The sequence below is a fragment of the Erpetoichthys calabaricus genome, chromosome 10, assembly GCF_900747795.2.
Source record: "Erpetoichthys calabaricus chromosome 10, fErpCal1.3, whole genome shotgun sequence".
In the NCBI taxonomy this organism is placed as follows: Eukaryota; Metazoa; Chordata; class Cladistia; order Polypteriformes; family Polypteridae; genus Erpetoichthys; species Erpetoichthys calabaricus.
Genome location: NC_041403.2, coordinates 53,419,334 through 53,439,336, shown reverse-complemented (window position 1 = coordinate 53,439,336; position 20,003 = coordinate 53,419,334). Strand labels below are relative to the sequence as shown.

General features: G+C 35.1%; 2 protein-coding genes across 3 annotated transcripts; one reads left to right on the top strand and one right to left on the bottom strand.

Annotated features, from left to right (window-relative positions):
• Nucleotides 1-3,767: 3,767 nt before the first annotated feature.
• On the bottom strand, nucleotides 3,768-13,727 carry yipf1 (Yip1 domain family, member 1). 2 transcript variants are annotated; one of them, XM_028811236.1, is made up of 10 exons: nucleotides 13,633-13,727; nucleotides 13,318-13,370; nucleotides 10,863-11,026; nucleotides 9,773-9,853; nucleotides 9,555-9,642; nucleotides 9,181-9,297; nucleotides 7,970-8,136; nucleotides 5,693-5,875; nucleotides 5,444-5,551; nucleotides 3,768-4,649 (listed from the first exon to the last, which is right to left on the bottom strand). In XM_028811236.1, the coding sequence occupies exons 2-9, from the start codon at nucleotides 13,346-13,348 to the stop codon at nucleotides 5,453-5,455; spliced, it is 930 nt and encodes a 309-aa protein (XP_028667069.1). In that variant the 5' UTR covers nucleotides 13,349-13,370; nucleotides 13,633-13,727; the 3' UTR covers nucleotides 3,768-4,649; nucleotides 5,444-5,452. The 2 variants fall into 2 exon arrangements, with proteins under 2 accessions (XP_028667069.1, XP_028667070.1); XM_028811237.2 differs by having other exon boundaries at nucleotides 13,636-13,658.
• A 1,974-nt stretch (nucleotides 13,728-15,701) lies between these two features.
• On the top strand, nucleotides 15,702-18,942 carry dio1 (iodothyronine deiodinase 1). The gene is made up of 4 exons (XM_028811239.2): nucleotides 15,702-16,096; nucleotides 16,237-16,380; nucleotides 17,589-17,788; nucleotides 18,207-18,942. Exons 1-4 carry the CDS (start codon nucleotides 15,766-15,768, stop codon nucleotides 18,270-18,272), a joined length of 741 nt encoding a protein of 246 aa, XP_028667072.1. The 5' UTR covers nucleotides 15,702-15,765; the 3' UTR covers nucleotides 18,273-18,942.
• Nucleotides 18,943-20,003: the final 1,061 nt, after the last annotated feature.

Sequence of the window (20,003 nt, the reverse complement as noted above, 5' to 3'; positions counted from 1 at the left end):
TACGAGAACAACACAAAATTTAAAAATAAAATCATACAAAGATAAAATATGATGCAGTATACAAGGGCAACACTAAATAACAGCATGTAAAGTGATTAAATAGAATAAAATATGAAGAAATAAAGAGAAAGTCCAAGGTTTACAGATATACATACTGTAGATGCTGAACAGAAACTTGCACCTGTTTGGTCAGAATAACTATGTGGGGAAAAAATGTTTAGGTGACAGGTTGTTTCAGCTTTCACCACACAAAGGCATTTGCTGGAGGGAAGTCTTTGGAATGGATGGTGCCCTTGGTGAATCAAAGCAGTATTGATTTTTGCAGTACATTTTCTTGCCATGGGCTCCTATAGGATCTGAATGGGTTGGTACTGCCTACATTCTTTCACAGGTTCTGATGATGCACTGCAGATTGGCCTTAGCCTGAGCAGAGGCAGAACCAAAACAGACAGTTACAGATGAGGTCAGAATGGACTTAATGATTGTTGTGTAGAACAGGACCGATACTGCTTGGGGAAGATTGCTTTTCCTCAGCTGGCACAAAAATTACATTCTCTGATGATCTTTCTTTATAATACAAATGATATTTTCATCCCACTTGAGGTTTTGTGACAGCACAATGTCCATAAACTTAAATGATTCTGCCATGTAATAATAATTTATAATAATAATAATAATAATAAGTTGTAACGGCTAAGCTATTGAGCAAATGATAGGTAAGCATGTTGGTGTTTTTTGAAATCTATGATCTTATCCAGAGTCTTTTGAATACTAAGGTCCATATTATAATGGCTGCACTATACTGTTAGATGTCCCACCTCTCAACTGTAAATGGACTCTTCATTGCTTGAAATGAGGCCTATTAGTGTAATGTCACCAACAAATTTAACAGTTTGACAGAAAAATCTCTGGAGGTGCAGTCATTTCTACATAGTGCATATAGAAGAGTAGTGAGGAAAGGACACAGCCCTGCGGTGCAAGGGTTATCAAGGGTTAATGGGTCAGACATACAGTATGTGTCCCCAACTGGATATACTGTTTCCTACCTGTAACAAAGTGTGCAATCCAATGCCTTTCAAAATTCACCTGCAGCTTGATAACAAGAAAAGGGACAAAACATTACAAACTACATCATCTGCAATCAACCATTGCAATTTTGACTTTGGAATTCAGTCCAATTTGATTTGCTTATTATTTTTTTATCAATAGCTTAAACACATCCTTAGTTTTTCTTGCAGTTTTAATCAAAGTTAACAATCTGATTAAGCATTAGCACTGAAGTTTGTCAGCGCGCCAGAGTGGTGACATGTTGCATATTGGTTGAACATGCAAGTAGGAGTTGAACTGTATGGTGCACACGTCAATATTATTTTTGGTTGTTCTACTACGACTATACTTTAACTTGGTAGGAGGAATAATTGACTTTTTAACTGACTGAAAGACCGAAAATAAAATCATTGTCTGATATGCTGCATTTATCAACATGGTGCACTCAGAGGTATGTGTTCTTTCACCTCTTTTGTACATTGTATTCTCTAATGGATGTCATAATAAAAGGAAAAATCTATTTTTGATCCATTTGTTCTGCTTTAATTTTCCTTTGCTCTTTTTTGTAATTGTTGTGATGTGAAATTTTGCATACAAGTTGATATTTTGTATGTCTTTATTTGTAACTTAGACAAAGCAATGTAATATTAGTGATACATTATAGATAATAACAGCAATGGTTTGATGGTTTAAGAATCCCTTACCCCCTTTCAGGAATGAGTCTCTTTGTAATGTTACAACCGGGTTGGGGGGGGAAGTGCCTCAAACAAGTTTGACCAATATTTCTCTGCTAAAGTCTTTCAGTCAACCCCCACGGGAAAGCCAGGCTGCCTAACAGCCAAGGTTTACCTTAACACATGGTTTGGAGGGCAGGTGTGAAGATGTTCTATCCCCCCATTGGTGTGAAGTATGGCTGTTTGGAACTGTCTTGTATCAGAAGCCTTTAAGTACCATGACATCCTATTGGCTTTAGGGGTTGGACAGAAAATCTATAGATTTGCTTGCTTTACCCCCTCTCTTTCTCTTACCAAACTGATGAAAGACCATCTCACACCATGAACTGAAAAGGACAACACAATGAATAGCACAGCTTGTCAGCCATATTGAGACAGGCATGTAGCCTGTTCTGAAGAAAGCGGACTACAAAATGATGCCTTAACTAGAGACATTTTAAGTAAATAGCAAGTCTGTGTTCTGCCTGAAACTACACATCACCATTTATCAGGTTGTATGGTTGCCAATATTCAAATGTACTTTGCATATTATTATTTATGAATATTATCAATAATACATTATTTAAATTATAACTCAACTCCAGCTTGTCTTTTACTACACATTATTGCCTGAGGTTATAAATGTAGAAGGGAATGTGGGGAGATGTTATATGGTACAGTACCTTATAAACAGTGGTAAGTCTGGGAGATTTGAGGCATTCTGACAAAGGCTACATATTAATAATACAAAAGGGGAAAGTAGAGCAATATATTACCCTACCAAGACAAAACAGTAATCTTTTTTAAATAGATTCTTTAAATATAAAGAATGTTTGTATTGCCTGTCCTGAACCAGAAGTTTCCAACAGTTTTCCTCTATGCTTTGGAGGGCATTTTTGCTATTTTGAACTTTAAAGGCCTTTGTCTCATTTTTGGGCCTGTGTATTCTTGAAAATTGCATTACGAGTTATGGCCTAGACAGCCAGGGGTGAGGCCTACTCAGAGAGCCCAGACCTTAAAGAAGATTGAGCATGTTGCTGCTTACTTGTTCTCAGGACTATTACAATGGTTTAACATTTGAACACTGTCTTGTTCAAAGTCTTTCAGTCATCCAGCCTTTGGACCTTTTCTCTGAACCAAAACTATCTGGACATGGTTAGACAATTAACACCTTAGCCAAAGACAAGAATATTGCACATGTTCCAGTCATTGAGACTCTTGTTCTGACAATGTTAATGATATGCTCTTTTATTTCTATGGGGTTTTGTATATCTCAAGTTAAACCAGCATTAAAAGTGTTTTTGTTTTCTCCCATGTTTGATCCTGCTAGTGTTAAGCCTTGGGAGACATGACCAACACAGATAATTTGACCCTGGCTCATGTATACTTTGTAAAGGCACTGCAAGTTATGTGAGTATGGCCACATCAGAACTCTAAAGAATACTATGTAGACGGTTTAGGACTCAAAATTCAGATTAAAAAAATTTGTATTTATTTCTGTAATCATACAAACCATGTCACTGAAAGCTGGGCTCTTACTAAAGCATATCTGAAACTCTTAAAGGCTGGTTTATACTTGACAAAAATGAAGTCAGACTTGGAGACACGCCCCATCACACGGCTAAGAGTGGCTGGTTACATGGGTACCAGAATGATGAATGAATTGTTGAAAATGAAGCAACAGGTCATCAAAACACAATGAAGACATCCAAAAACATTTGTAATGGATCTGCTCATCATGTAAAAGAATATTACGCTCTAGGGGAATATTTTACTTGACCTTCCTCTACCGCTTTTAGTCAATGGGTCTGGCATTTCACCTTCTTAAAGTCAGTAAAAGAATGCACAACTGCTCTTGCAAAAGCAGAGTTTCACATTCTCTGCTACAACATTGACCAAATACTGTCCCTTATTGACTAGGAGACTATCAACGTGTCAATTGAATGGGCTGGAACAAGTAAAAATGTGTTTTGGTTACAGGCTTCAAGCGGCAAGTATAAACCAGACTTTAGACTTTTCATAATAAAGTTTATTTTTTATGGAATCTCATAATATCCAGATTGAATGTATAACACTTTTAAAAGTTATTTTTAAAAGGTACAAACTAGGATAAAATCATTACAAATAACAAATGTAAGATTTCTAATTAGAAACCTTTAAAAAATGACAATAAAATTAATCTACAAAAATAAATTTTTGTAAGCAATATAGTTGTGGTTTAGTATGGCATGAACAGCAAACATTTGCTGCTTATAGCTTTTTCCTCCTGGATACGATTAAAAGCAGTTCCATTACCAAAACCAACTTTACAAATTTAATAATACATGTTTATTTAAGAATGTTTTTTAAAGAGATTACTTTTACAGAAAAAAAAACTTTAATTGCATGAACTAAAGATACACACATGAAATTATCAATACAGTCAAAAATACAACAAGAAGTCGTGATATACGGAACTGTAGTACAATACATATTTATTACAGTTGAGCTTGCTGTGTAACATAATTTGTACAAAACAATTTGGCTAAAATATACTTTATATCACATAATAAATAATTGAAACTGCATTTAATGTTCCTTTTACAATGATTTTATATAATTGGAAAAAGTTACTAAGTGGTGTGGTAGGTAGTAGTCTTTAAGGACCTTCAAACCTCCACTTCATGTTATTTTGGAGAAATTAGGTGAAAGGACTGAGATACTTTGTTAGGTTGGATGGCCTTTTCTTCTCAAAACTGTCCTAATATTGTAATTTGGATAATGCTATAAAATGGCATTTATCTGCTCTAATGCCACGTTCAGTTTCCATTAATGGTATCGATCCAAACATGCATCTACCATGTAACCCTTCTTATTTTTTCCCAAAATTAAGGCAACCACCTCTGGAACCTGCAGAAAATGTACAAGGGAAAATACACCTCTGTTATACATTTAATGACACATCAATGTTACATACCAACAAACCCTCTTAGAATTAAATATGTTCATGTTTTCACTTAAACAATGTATAAAAATAAGGCTAACACAATATCAATTCATTCATTTTCGGAAACCACCCATCTTGTAAGTACGGTAGTATGGAGCCAACACCTATACTAGCAGCATTAGGCCCAAGGCAGAGCTAGTCTTAATTGGGACATTACTCCAATGCATTGGAAATTGACATGCACAACCAAACTTTCCTATTTCTGGTTATGTATTTATAGATGAGAATGCTAACTAACTAAAACATATTTTTACTGTCACATAAAACCTTGATCCCTGTGAAAAAAACATATAGACACTACCAAGGACATGTAAACTCAGAAGCTGAACCAGAACCCATGCACTGAAATGGAGTTATACTATCTGTTAGGCCACAATGCTGCATTTAATGAATAATAATGTTAACATAATCATTAACATATTAAAAATAGCTCTCCATATTACAAGTTGCTGGATATACCTCATATTCACATAGCTGTTATTCACATAAAACATTCATTAAATGTAACTAACTAGCCACTCTAAACTGGTTCATTGTGATTCTATCTATGTCCTTTGGGGGACTGGCACCCCAAAATTCTAAATTACAGGCGAGAAAATGGATGGATGGATAATTAGGAGTGCTTTAAAACATTTCCATGTAAACTGTCATTAAAACCTAGAATCCAAACAAACTTTAATAGTTTTATGTAGCTTACCTAAACCATTTATGTTTTCTGACTCGCAGATTTTATTGTCACATTACTTGTTGAGGGAAGAGGAGACTGAATCTGATTACCAGCTTCAGGGGGATCAAAAAAATATGTCTGTTCAAAATTGCATCAAAGGTAAGAGAAAGAAAAAATCATTTAGCTTTTTCTTCAATCTGCAGAAATGTAAGTGTACTCTTCCAACTTGGTTGCTACATACTGTATTTTAAAATAAATTTCATATTCTTATCTACATACCTTACAGCCAATAGCCAGAAGGGCATGAAGAATTACAATGGCTGACACAGTAGCAACAGCAATACGCCGTTGATCATCACGAACAGCAGGCCAAAATGTCAATACCAAAACTGATCCTGACAGACACATGGCACATACAACAGAAACCCATCTCAGCCATTCAAGGGGTATAATCCATAATACCTATCAAAGAAGATATTTCAAAGATAAAGACTTCAATAATGCAAAAGTGTATGTTCAAGTAAAAAATCCCAAAACAAAGGAGAAAGCAATACAGGAGAAAGCAATTAAGAGTATTGAACACTTAAAAGTCTAAAGTATTTTGTGCATATATTCATATTTAAATTGTGTACTACAGTAATCCTTCGCTATATCGCGCTTTGACTTTCATGGCTTCACTCTATATTATATATATGTTAAGCATATCTAAATATATAACACAGATTTTTCGCTGCTTCGCGGGTTTCTGCTTGGACAATGGGTGTTTTTACTTCTGGTACATGCTTCCTCAGTTGGTTTGCCCAGTTGATTTTATACAAGGGACGCTATTGGCGGATGGCTGAGAAGCTACCCAATCAGAGCACACACTTAAGTTCCTGTGTGCTGATTGGCTCAGCGATGGAGCGCCAAATTCGATTCCGCTGCGTTAACCAGGAAGTCTCATCTCGCTCATTCAGCATTAACGTGTTTCGCTGTATAAAGAGTTAACTTTTGTGCTCTTTTGTGTTTATCTTTGTGCATAGTCAAGCCCTTCGTTATGGCGCCAAAACAATCTGCTCCTGCTACTGCTTCAGGGGCCGTGCCCAAGCGCCAACGGAAGATGCTAACGATTGCCGAAAAGGTAAAAGTTTTGGATATGTTGAAGGAAGGGAACAGCTACACCGCTGTAGGATGCCATTACGGCATCAAGGAGTCCACGATTCTTTTTATTTAAAAAGGAGGAAAAGAATATAAGATCTACGGCCGCAGTGTCCTTTAACCAGCGCGCAAAACAAGTTGTAAGTAGACGTAATAAGTCGGTAGTCTGGATGGAATCTGCTTTAGGGATTTGGATTGAAGACTGCCGGAAGAAGAACAACGGCAGTGCTACACAGTCGCCTGAAGAGGCTCCTTTAGAAGAGCTGTAACGCTCTCCTTTGTTGTGCAGTAAAATTAAACTCATCATTATCGGACAAGTCATTGTGTCATTGTTGGTGAGTAACCATAATTCATTTTCTATGTACAGTACTTAGTACATGTATGTACGTTTAGTGTCACTGTACACACATTTTACTGTATACAATTTATCTTGCACTGTACGTATTTATTGATGGTGGCCTGTCTATTGTAATGGCTGTAACATAACATGTAACAGATGTGATATCGCAGACGCTCGATATCTATAATATTTAGGTTTTACTGTATATAAACAGTGTGTTTACATACATAATTTCAACGAATCTTACCTAATATCTAAGAGAATACAAAAGGTTTATGCTGTACAACTGTGCGGGAAATGTTTATGAGTGTGGGAAGAGTTTATAAGGGCTTAAAATATATAAAAATAACCATATAAACATATGTTTTTTTACTTCACGGATTTTCACCTTTCACGGTTGGGGGGGTTCTGGAACGTAACCCCCGCAATAGGTGAGGGATGACTGTATAGCTTTATTTTTAATGACTCATTTAAAATGTACAAAGTTGCATTGACAAGGAACTATGCAACTTGAGAAAATAATCTATACAACATACTGTAAATGTACTGAAAAATTATTCATATGAAAACCAGTGTTTTGTTCTACACTGTGGTCTCCTGGGGAAACAACTTGAATTCAAAGGGTGCACAATGCCTGAACAAATTTATCAAGAAAGCCTGCTCTATTACAGGGCTAACTCTGGAAGCTACTGTAGAAAAGAGGATGGTGACAAAACTGGATGGCATCATGAAAAATCTCCTCCATCCCTTCCAGGAAGGGCTTACTTGGAGCACTTTTAGCCATGGTCTTATCCCCCACGGTGTGCTAAAGAATACAGGGATCTTTACTACCTACTGCTATCAGGCAATTCAATGCTTTCTCTAATTTGCTATTTCTGTACAAATATACATTTATTATTTATCTACCTATTGATTGATTTTATTATTTGTCCTGTGAGTCTCTATCTTTGTTTTTTTTATATTTCTACTGCCGTAGGCATCTGCATTTCTCCTTGGAATTAATAAAGTTTATCTACTCTAATCTAAATTCAACATGATTCATGTAACCTTTATAATTGACTACCAAACAGGCTACTTACTGCTGTAGGGATATAAATAAACAGTGAATATCCATAGACACATACAATCTCCAGAAAGGAATAACAGACTATGTTCATGACTTTGCTGTTTCTCCACATCAGAAAACCCCACAGTGCAAGGGGAACAAGCCATGCATAGCAGTAGATAGCAGTTGCAGCAATAGTTACTGAAAAAAAACAAAATAAAACTCAATAGTTTTTTAAAACAAGTTTACATTGTGCACAGAATAAAAATGAATACTATAATAATAATAATATTTATTTTGCTGACACCTTTATCCAAGGCAACTTACAGCATTTGAGATAAAACTGGTTGCATTTCTTTTTTTTTCAAATTAGAGCACAGGCAGGTGAAGTGAACTGCTCATTGTCACACAGTGTCAGTAGCAGGATTTGAAGACCAACGTCTTAACCACTACACCACACTGCCTATCTAATGCAGTTTAAAATTAGAAATATTTAATCAATTACCTTTTTATGATAACTGATGAAATAATGTTTAATGGACATACAGAACTATTTTTGCAATGAAAAATACAAATTTGACTAAATAAGTGCAGTAAATATATAATGGGGAATAAGGTGAAATGTTTATATTATTTCAAAATAGCACTTTTTTTATTTAAACAGTTTTTGCATGCTAGAGCAGAAACATGAGCCTCTGAAGAACTGCTAATATTATTGTTTATTTGTGTGGCATATATAATTTATTCCTAAAAAAAGAGATAAATAGCAAGAAAGTTACACAACCTTTCACAACGCTATTAACATGTATTAGAATAATATAAAAAAGTGTTCAATGCTTTTACCCTTATAAAAGATCATGATGCTGATGGGATTATGGAATATTTTATATAAAAACACCATAACCTAGTGGAAACCTAACGATGTTTTCCTTCATAACCAGAAAGGGTATTTTGTTCTTGTAATAGTAATGGTATTATTCTGATCACTTGGCTAATTACCATATTATTACAAGTTTGGCGCAACCTTACTTAGTTCACTTATATCCAGTTTACTGATATAATCATTAGAAATAAAACAGATATTCAATGAAATGTAAAAAATACAAAATTTATCCTTTAAAAGTAATTACTCAATGATTACAGAGATGCAGTAAAAAGTAATTATTTTTTATATCTTTAAACTTACTGTACCACAACAATTTAGTCAATATCAAAATAAAAGTGCAAGTAAAAATATGTATATACCTTTTCTAAATTCAGGCACATAATGGTATGTGGGTCCACCAACATGTAAAAGGAAATTTGAAATATTTCCGCTAATGGCAATGGCAAATACTAATGTGGCACAAATCCAGAAAGGACCTAAAAAATTGATCACAAAGTGGTGTTAAAATTGCTATTAAAATTTCATTATGTTTGTTGTATACTTAAATAGTTAAGAAAATAAGGCATGCATAAGAGCCATTTTGTCCATATGAGCCAGCTAACTAAAGTATATATATATATATATATATATACACACACACATATACACACACACACGTTATACATGTAAATATCATATATATATGTGTGTGTGGTTTTTTTTTTTTTTTTTTTTTTTTTTTAAGTCTGCTTACCATACAGATCTGGATTACTGCGAATGTACAGGCGAACAAAGTTTTTACCAGGTATTGGCAAAACAGATCCTTTTATTCTATCCAAGACCTAAAAGCAAATAAGTCGATAGCAGTTATTCTCTACAACTTTCCTTGTTAATTTGCTAAGTGTATTGTAATCTAACACATTCATTAAAATATGGACAAACAAAATCAGAATATGTCTATTAAAAAGGTACCTGATATGTATCGACATCAAATAATGTCTGATAGTATTCAAATGTCCAAAAGGGGGCACTTTTTCTTTGACCAGCAAGTAACTGTGACAAGAAAAAAAAACATGATATACACAGGATCTAACTGATGGTTATTTTAAACTTACATGTAATTCTCTAAAAATGTATCTGGATCTTTCATAATCTACAAGAATATTTATTAATCCAGGTTCACAACTGCTTTTTCTCTTTTAAGGTTGCGGAGAACTGAATTTATAATACATTTGGTGTAAATTATCCATGTAATACTCAAGATATATTAAATTCCAAAAATCAAAAAATAATTCCTAAATGAAAGGCAAAAATATTTATTTTTCAAAATTGATAGTCAAGTAAACAACTAAATGGATACACATACAATTATTTTGCTGAAAACTGATGTCTAACTGAAGTTTATTTATAAGTGATCACTGTCTAAGAAATTTACAGACAAATTATAGCTTTGTTTGTGTGGGTTTTTACCTGTGTACTCCAGATTTCTCCCACAGTCCAAAGTCTTAAGAAATTGGTACCATCTAAGGGGGGGTTTGTTGGCTAACATAAGATAACATTGCCTAATACAATCTGTAGAACAGGGAGACCTTGCCATTTCCCAGGCTAGGTGCAAAACAACAGGCAACCCTAAACAACCCCAAACCCCCAAAACACACACACACACATATACACACACACACACACACACACACAGGTACAATTTAGAATCACCAGTTAACCTAACCTACACATCTCTGGGAAGAAAAAAGCAGCAAAAGGAAGATGCTGGATATGTAAAGTAGCAGCAGCACTTACTACTACAGTGCTGTGCCACCCCACATAAGATACTGTAGGAAATATTTTCTAGCAAAACATTTTTCCTTTATTATTAGGTAAAATCATTATTATAACATAGGCTAATTAATTAGCCTAATCTGTGAATAAAATCATTTTGATGGAAAGTCTTATTTCTTCCACTTTGATTAGAGACAGGTCTCACAATGCAAAAACCACATTAAAAAAAAATTTAAATCTAATCCATAGCAGGTTTAAATTCTGCAGTTAACAAGTTTTCTCCTACTTCAGTTTTGTCAGACTCTTCATTGCCAAGAAGATCATCATCTTCATCTTTTGGAACATTCCTGAAAGATTTCCGCTGTTTTTTAGAATTTTCATTTGAATCACCAATGCTAATGGTTGTGGCATCATGATTAACTGCTAACAAATTTTCTGCATCATCAAACTCTGTCCAAAAAAAAAGATAAATTGAAAGATTTTGAATTACCAAATAAAAGTTAAAATGTCAATGGATGCAAACAGATTTTAAAGTAAAAGAAAGATTAAATAAATCTACAAGATGATTGTCTAATGACTAGACCTGTCAAGTAAAATCTAAATAATAACCACCCAGTAATTTTCTTACTCAAACATTGTATACTGCAGTGCAAATTATAACTTTAAAATACATGGTTTCAAAGAAATGCACATTGAACCAGATATTGTCTTAAATATCCACAATGACAGTTTACGATAGTGATATTTTATAAACCAAATTAATAAGTGATCACTGTCTAAAAAAATCACTCTAATTTCTTTACTATAATGACAAATTATGGCTTTGATTGGTTTAAGTAATTTTTATATGGAGCTTTTCAAATCAGTGTTGCCCCATGGAAGTGAAGGGATTTAAGATACCAAACCAAATTATTTACTTTGATCCTTGGGAGACACAGTGTTACATAGGCCTTCAGATGAAAGACAGTCAATGACTATGGTTAAGAAGCAATTACAAAGGAACTTAAAGTTAGTCACACTAGAGTATATCACATCATCTACAAATGAAGACATTTCAACATTACTGGCAATCTACCTAGGGAAGACAATCCCACCAAACTCAACCCAACGGATGACTAAAATTAAAGGGGTCTCAAACAGCCCCAGGTTAGCACAAAATGAAAAGTCATCTTAATGGCTCAAACAATATCAAGGCACATAAATCAACTCTCAGAAAGAAAAGCAACATTCTGTAACTACACGCGAGGTTAGGAACAAGAAGAATCTATTCTCAAAAAAAAAATATACAAGGATAACTGAAATTTTCTGGAAAGCATTTGGTTGGAGCAATGTGCTTTAGACACTTAGGTGTTATTTTGCTGTAATAAAAGACATCATTTGACAGAAAGGAAAAGGGGCCTTTGAAAATAAGAGCCTTATAACCACTGCAAAGAATGGAGTTGCAACTATAGTGGTTTATAATTGTTTTGCTGCTTCTAAGCCTGTGAACCTGGCGGTCTGTGAGTCAAAACACAAATCTCACAGCAAACCAAAGAATGCCTGAAGAAAATATATGATCATCTGCTAAAACAGTAAAGATGAAATCATACTTTGCAATATTACAATCACATAAAACACACAAGATAATGTAATAGATTAAAAAGAAGAAAGAGAGAATTTAGGAATGGCAGGCCAGAACTAAATCTTATTTAAATGCTGGTAGGGTATTTATAGCTGACATTATGTGCAACATTATACTCAGATACTATACATGCAAATGTTCTTTGTGCAATGATAAAACATAAGCAATTGATGGAGGGCAACAAATGGAATGGACTGCATGGTGGCACAGTAGTTACTGGTGTTACTGCTTGCATCTATCTTCCTGGTTTGAATCCTGTACATTGTTGCAGATATGTGCAAGATACGAAATGTGCCGAGATTGTACATTCCAACCATGCTCATGGGGGGTTTCCTGTGGGGAATTCAGTTTTCTCCAACATTCTGAAAGCTGTACAAGTTAGGTTAACTAGTATTACTAAATTTGCCCATGTGATTGACTGGCATCCCACCCATTGTGGCTTCCTGCTTTTTCCCAAGTGCTACCTGAAAAGCCCCTGACCACCCACAACTCTGAATTTTATACACTGGTTGGACAATATTACCTTGTGTTATAAGTAAAATAAAATTATTTCTGCAAAAGAGGCCAATGCCAGGTTATAAAACTGCATTTTAACTGAATTTGTTTATATAAACACTTGCAAATCACAGTTTAGTGTTGTTTGTTAAACTATGAAAGATCCAATGTTGTTTAGTGTGGACATAAAGAGGGGCAAGGGATTTTTAATACAATTTCTGCAACCATTAACTAGCAAATATACAACTGTGAACCAACTATATTAGTGGTTAAAGACACAGAATACTAATTTAGCAATTCCAGAAAATCGATGCATCCAGCATGTTACAGCTATAACCTATATAAAACACTGTCATTTTTAGTACCACTTTAGTAGCCCAAAACCTGAAGATACAATCCTAAAATTTTGCACACTAATTACTGGCAACAATGACAGTATTTTCACAAAGTATGTAGCAAATAAGAAATGGTCAGTCGAGAACATTTTCTAAAATCTGTTTATACGACACAGATGGACTCCTTCATAGCAAAAGTGATGTATAATCTTCAGTTTAATAAGCACCTGCCACAAATGGCATTAAAGCAATTAACAAAAGCTTGCATTTGATGATAAAAATATGCCCACCTTGAAACTGCAAATCATCTACAGCCGCCATTCATGCAGCCGTCTTCCTTAAACTAGATAAACATAAAAGAAATGCACGTTACCTGCAATCTGTAACCACGTACTGATTGGTTGTTTTTCTTAAAAGCTGACTGACATATCAATTAAAACAAGGTAAAAAAAAAATAGAAAAGCAAACACAGCTACGTGTCATTTACAATCATGTCCGGTCTTTCGCGAGGATCACTAAAGCAGTTCTGCTTAATTAAACATGCTGTTTATGCTAACACACAACTAATTACACATCTCATAACTGAAGATGTTAATAAATATTACCACTGGTTCAATTGCAGATGCAGCGAGTGCTAAACACTGAAAAACTACTTCCGCTGACGCGTAACACAACAACTGACGCGTGTCACGTGATAAGGACGACAATGATTTGCCAGTGCCAATACTAAACTCGGATAAAGGGGCGGAGCACCAAGTTCTATAAAGAGAGAGTGAGGGAGTGAGAGGGAGAGGGGCAGGGAGTGGCACGCCAATTAATAGTTGAATTATATTAAGAACAGTTCAGTTAAGATGGTCGTATTTGGCAGAAAACCAGGGAAACACGCGAATACAGCAGGGACGTACAAATACATTTATATATTTTATATATAAAATACAGTATGTTAATATTATCAGAAATTTAGATAGATAGATTCTTTATTAATCCCAAGGGGAAATTCACACAAATTTGTTAAACAATACATTGACTTTGTCTGTCATGCTTAATATCTTTAGGCTCAATGCGTTCACTTCCTTTCCTGAGCTATTTATACTCATAGCTGTCTTAGATTTTTTTCACCTTGTGCTGAAATCTAACTCAAAATTATTACGGTACTCTTTTTAGTCCATTAAAGAGTCTTACAAGCTAAAGAATTTTTATAATGAACTACTACAGTAGATATCAAAAGCCTACACATCCTTATTGAAATTATGATCTTACTGTATTTGAAATGCTGTATGGTAATGCTGCTGCTTCACAAGAAGAAGAGCAAAGTTCACGTCCAGGGTGCTCCCTGTGTGGAGTTTACATGTTCTTCCCTTGTCTGTGTGAGTTTCCTTCAGGTGTTGTGGTTTCCTCCCACAGTCTAAAAGCAAACAGGTTAGGTGGATTGATATTATTATTATTATTATTATATTGGCTCGTGTATGCCTGTGTGTTCACTCTGCAATGGACTGGCGCCATGTCCAGGGTTTATGCCTGCCTCAAGCCCTGTGTTTGCTGGGAAAAGGTCCAGCCACCCACAACCCTGCTTGGAATAAAGTGGGTTTAGAAAATGGTTGGATTTACAGTATATGTTGCATAGCAGAAGACATCTACCAATCTGACAAGACCTTTTTCTTGTCTTCATACAATTTTGATGTAGGCCTTCAACATAGTTCTGATTATCTATTGTAGATCAAACTCAATATTTTCAGACACAACACCAGATGACTTGAGTATGAGTAAACTGATTTAAGGCTAAATTGGTGTCGGCCTTACTGCATTTTGTGAGTATCTTTACAGATTTTGGAAAGTAATCAATACTTCTAGAACAGAGATTAACAGATGACATGATTTAAATTTGAAATTTTGGAACATGACTAGTACATTGGATCCAGACTATTACCTCAAAATGAGTTCTTCAACAAGAACAAGGGGACACAGGTCAAAGCAGGTCAAACCTATTGTACATATTGTAGGAAGTTTACCTTCACCAGAGAATTGTTGGCATTTGGAATACATTATCAAATACCGTGGTAGAGAGAAGGAGTTCAGGGACCTTTCAAACCTGTGCAGGATTATTATTTTGGAGGAATTAGGTGGATAGGTCTGGCAAGCTTCATTGGGCTAAATAGCCCATTCTCAACTAAATTTTTCTAATATTTTATTTTGTTTTTCATTTAATTCATATAACAAAACCAAGGTAGTAAACTTTTATTCTTTTTTCTGACCCAGTTTCACAGCATCAAAAACCAGGCCAGGATTCCAAACAGATTCTTATAATTGTGAGGCAGCAGTTCAAATACATTAACGACAAACTATGGTTTTCTGAAAATCTGAAAAAGTTACAAAAAACTAAAGAGGAAGACTTCAAAAGAAGAGATAAGGCTGTTTACAAATTAGCAAAATATCAACTACACAAAGCCAAAAGCAGATATAAGGTCAAGTTAAAACAGAATTCCTCCATCAATAAATGTTCATTTGTCTGGAATGCATTACAAGTGATTACTGGTTACAAATGCAGACTAATCCCTCTCTACCTGACCAGAGACTATTACAGACTACCATATACAATACAGTATAGTGTACATTCATCGATTTACAAGGTCAATAAATATTTTACCTGTAGGCGGCGCACAGAGCAGCATATTACGAGTGGTAGGAGAAGGTCATCTGGTTGCAGCGGGGAATCGGGATTACTGTTACAAATCCTAACAATGGGGAAGTGGACGGTTCGCTTCAAATATGTCTTAACATTTATTCTTCTTTTACTGCAACTACTGGTTTTCAGACTCATTGCCCTCATTTGCCCAGGCATTGCGAAGAACATACTTCTCAAACTGGGCGAACTAAGCACTATGACCCAGAATCCAAAATTCTCTTTTGAAGATTGGGGGCCAACTTTCTTCACTCTCACCTTTGTTAAAAGTGTATTTTTTGAAACTTTGGCAAACTGCGGCGATGAGGCTGTAGAGGGGGAAGCGGCACCAAATACGACGGTGCTGGACTTGCAGGGTGGACTGCACAAGCTTCACGAGTTTATGAGAGGTGAGCTGCGCCGCGGCGCTCCTCGGATAGCGGAGGTGCTGTTAATGCACTTCCTTTAGCCTTGCTGTTCTGCACCCCTGTAGACTTTGGCTGTGATCGACTGTGTCTCTCATTTGTGTGTATGCTCTTTCTGTTTTCAGAGGACAGACCACTGGTTCTTAACTTTGGCAGCTGTTCCTGACCACCGTTTCTTTTCAAACTGGGCGAGTTCAAACGGCTTGTCCAGGACTTTAGGTCAGTCGCAGACTTCCTGATCATCTATATCCAGGAGGCACACGCAACAGGTATTGTCGTTTTAAGATTATAACTTAACGCTTTACGTTGTGTTTGCTTTCTCAGATATACAATACAATAGTTTATTTCTGTATAGCCCAAAATCACACAGGAAGTGCCGCAATGCGCTTTAACAGGCCCTGCCTCTTGACAGCCCCCCAGCCTTGACTCTCTAAGAAGACAAAGACAACATTCCCAAAAAAACCTAGTAGGGAAAAATGGAAGAAACCTTGGGAAAGGCAGTTCAAAGAGAGACACCTTTCCATGTAGGTTGGGTGTGCAGTGGGTGTCATGAAGAAAGATATGAAGATATGAACAAAGGGCCTCAGATGAAGTGGTAAAACTGATCAATCCAGTCGGTCCAAATAATATCCCCTCAAATAAATTGATAATCAGAATTAATGGCGGGGCATCCAGACTTTGCAACTTTAAGATTTATGCAAATGTTTAATTTAGAATAAGTCTAGTGAAACTGTTGGCCCACATTTTTAGAAACCATATTGCACTTGTTGTCACATCTGTTTTTTGGTATCATCTTGGAACGCATTGCATTTGTTAATAAATTAATTAGCGCAAAATGTTGTCATTATGTGCAGAGGTGGCGCTGTATTAAGCCACTGTTAACATCTCTGGTGCTCCCTGGGTATAGTTTGCATGTTCTCCTTGTGTACACATGGGTTTGCTCCCACAGTCCAGACACATGCAGGTTTGGTGTATTGGTGTATTGGTGTGTGAATTCACCCTGCTATGGAGTAGCGCCCTTTCGAGGGAGTGTTCCTGGTTAACCAGCCCTGAAGAAAATGAAAAAAATGGATTGTTAGCATGTACAATTGTAAATTCTTTACCTAACAAACAAGACAATTTGCAATTATATATATATATATATATATATACTGTATATATAATATTTAACTCAACAGATCATCAATTGGCATGGTTCTGAAAGCCAAACCACCGCTCAAATGAGTATGATTTGGCTACAGATGAAAGTGTGTGATGTGACTCTGTTGTTCTAAAAAGGGAACTTAGATACTAAGCTGCTTAATCTGATGGTAACTGGGTAACTACTGGTGTCACTCAGTGGCATAAAAACATTTAGGAGACCTCCTTAATAGTGTCAAGTGAATATTGGCTTGACTACACTACAGAAGTTTGCAACCACCTCTAAATTTTCAGAACTGTTTGTCATGATATGCAATTAACTCTTTTATTATTTCAGATGGCTGGTCTTTCAGAAATAACATTGAAATTCAAAGTCACAAAAATCTCCAGGATCGTCTAAATGCAGCACAGATACTTTTGAAGCAGAATCTACCCTGTCCAGTTGTAATTGACTCTATGAATGATGAAACTGCTAGTAAATATGGTGCTCTGCCAGAAAGACTATATGTGCTTCAGTCAAAAAAAGTAATCTACAAGGTAATTCTTTTTTGAAGTTAAGACCTGTCCCATGCAATATTAAAAACATGTTGATTTTAAAAAAACATACCATGACTAGTGACTGATCATCTAATATTCAAGTCATAGCTCTTGTTACATTTTTACATATTTTATTACAGATTTATTAAAGACATAAAACTACATTTATTTATGTACTTTGCATGTTTAAAACTGTTTTTAAGTGAAGTGCCATTTGTTGGAGGAAAATAAATCAATTTGCATATCCCCATCACAGTCCCAATCAAATAAACAATCTATTAAAAATAAGTTTAGAAACAGTTGTAATCAGATTATCTTTGTAGTTTGGCTGAGCATGTAAATGACATTATTCAATGTGTTTTCATTAACAGTGGCAACATTACAGCTAATTAATTTAGATTCTTTTCTTTTCTAACAGGGTGGATTGGGACCGTTTGGTTACAAACCAGAAAGTGTTCGTGCTGTTCTCCAAAAAAATAATTAATCCATTGTATTCTGTTATTTTTTCTATAAATGTAAATGTAGAAATATTTAAATAAGCAAGAGTTAATTATAAATTGCTAATACATTCCTTTTTGATTTTACATTAAGACCATAACAATAATAATGTATAGAATACCAGAAATTAACTTTTACATAACAGTATTTATGAAAGTTGCAAGAAAGGTAAAATATCTGGAATGTAAAGACTTGAGTAAATTAGGAAAATTTTTATCTGAATTTGACTCTCTACATAAAGAAATGTAAAAATTAATTTGATTTTGTATTGCGATGATTATGAAACTGCATAAAGTAAGCAATGCTAATGTTTAAACACTTTTCAAAGATGAATCTCTTAATTTAATTTAACAATTTAGATATAAAAAAATAATGTGTATTTGTTGATCAGAAACTTATTTTGTGCAGAATAGATACGTCACTTGGAAGGGAACAATTATTCTAAAATTGCTGCATTCTCTGTATGTGTAAATGAAAGTTACAACTGAAACCTATGGCTGTTGTGACCTGATGTCACAACATATAGAGGATACAATAAAGTTCATTAAGTTAATTACACTAGCATTGTGAACAAAAAGCAATTTAAAGAAAACACTTGTATCTACAAATCAGATAACATCATGACAATAAATCAATAAACTGTCTACTTTTAACAACTGCCAGATGTTAATTTTCTCAGATATATACACACACACCACATATACTGCATATATATATATATATATATATATATATATATATATACATATATATATACATATATATATATATATATATATATATATATATATATATATATATATATATACAGTGGTGTGAAAAACTATTTGCCCCCTTCCTGATTTCTTATTCTTTTGCATGTTTGTCACACAAAATGTTTCTGATCATCAAACACATTTAACCATTAGTCAAATATAACACAAGTAAACACAAAATGCAGTTTGTAAATGGTGGTTTTTATTATTTAGGGAGAAAAAAAATCCAAACCTACATGGCCCTGTGTGAAAAAGTAATTGCCCCCTGAACCTAATAACTGGTTGGGCCACCCTTAGCAGCAATAACTGCAATCAAGCGTTTGTGATAACTTGCAATGAGTCTTTTACAGCGCTCTGGAGGAATTTTGCCCCACTCATCTTTGCAAAATTGTTGTAATTCAGCTTTATTTGAGGGTTTTCTAGCATGAACCGCCTTTTTAAGGTCATGCCATAGCATCTCAATTGGATTCAGGTCAGGATTTTGACTAGGCCACTCCAAAGTCTTCATTTTGTTTTTCTTCAGCCATTCAGAGGTGGATTTGCTGGTGTGTTTTGGGTCTTTGTCCTGTTGCAGCACCCAAGATCGCTTCAGCTTGAGTTGACGAACAGATGGCCGGACATTCTCCTTCAGGATTTTTTGGTAGACAGTAGAATTCATGGTTCCATCTATCACAGCAAGCCTTCCAGGTCCTGAAGCAGCAAAACAACCCCAGACCATCACACTACCACCACCATATTTTACTGTTGGTATGATGTTCTTTTTCTGAAATGCTGTGTTCCTTTTACGCCAGATGTAACGGGACATTTGCCTTCCAAAAAGTTCAACTTTTGTCTCATCAGTCCACAAGGTATTTTCCCAAAAGTCTTGGCAATCATTGAGATGTTTCTTAGCAAAATTGAGACGAGCCCTAATGTTCTTTTTGCTTAACAGTGGTTTGTGTCTTGGAAATCTGCCATGCAGG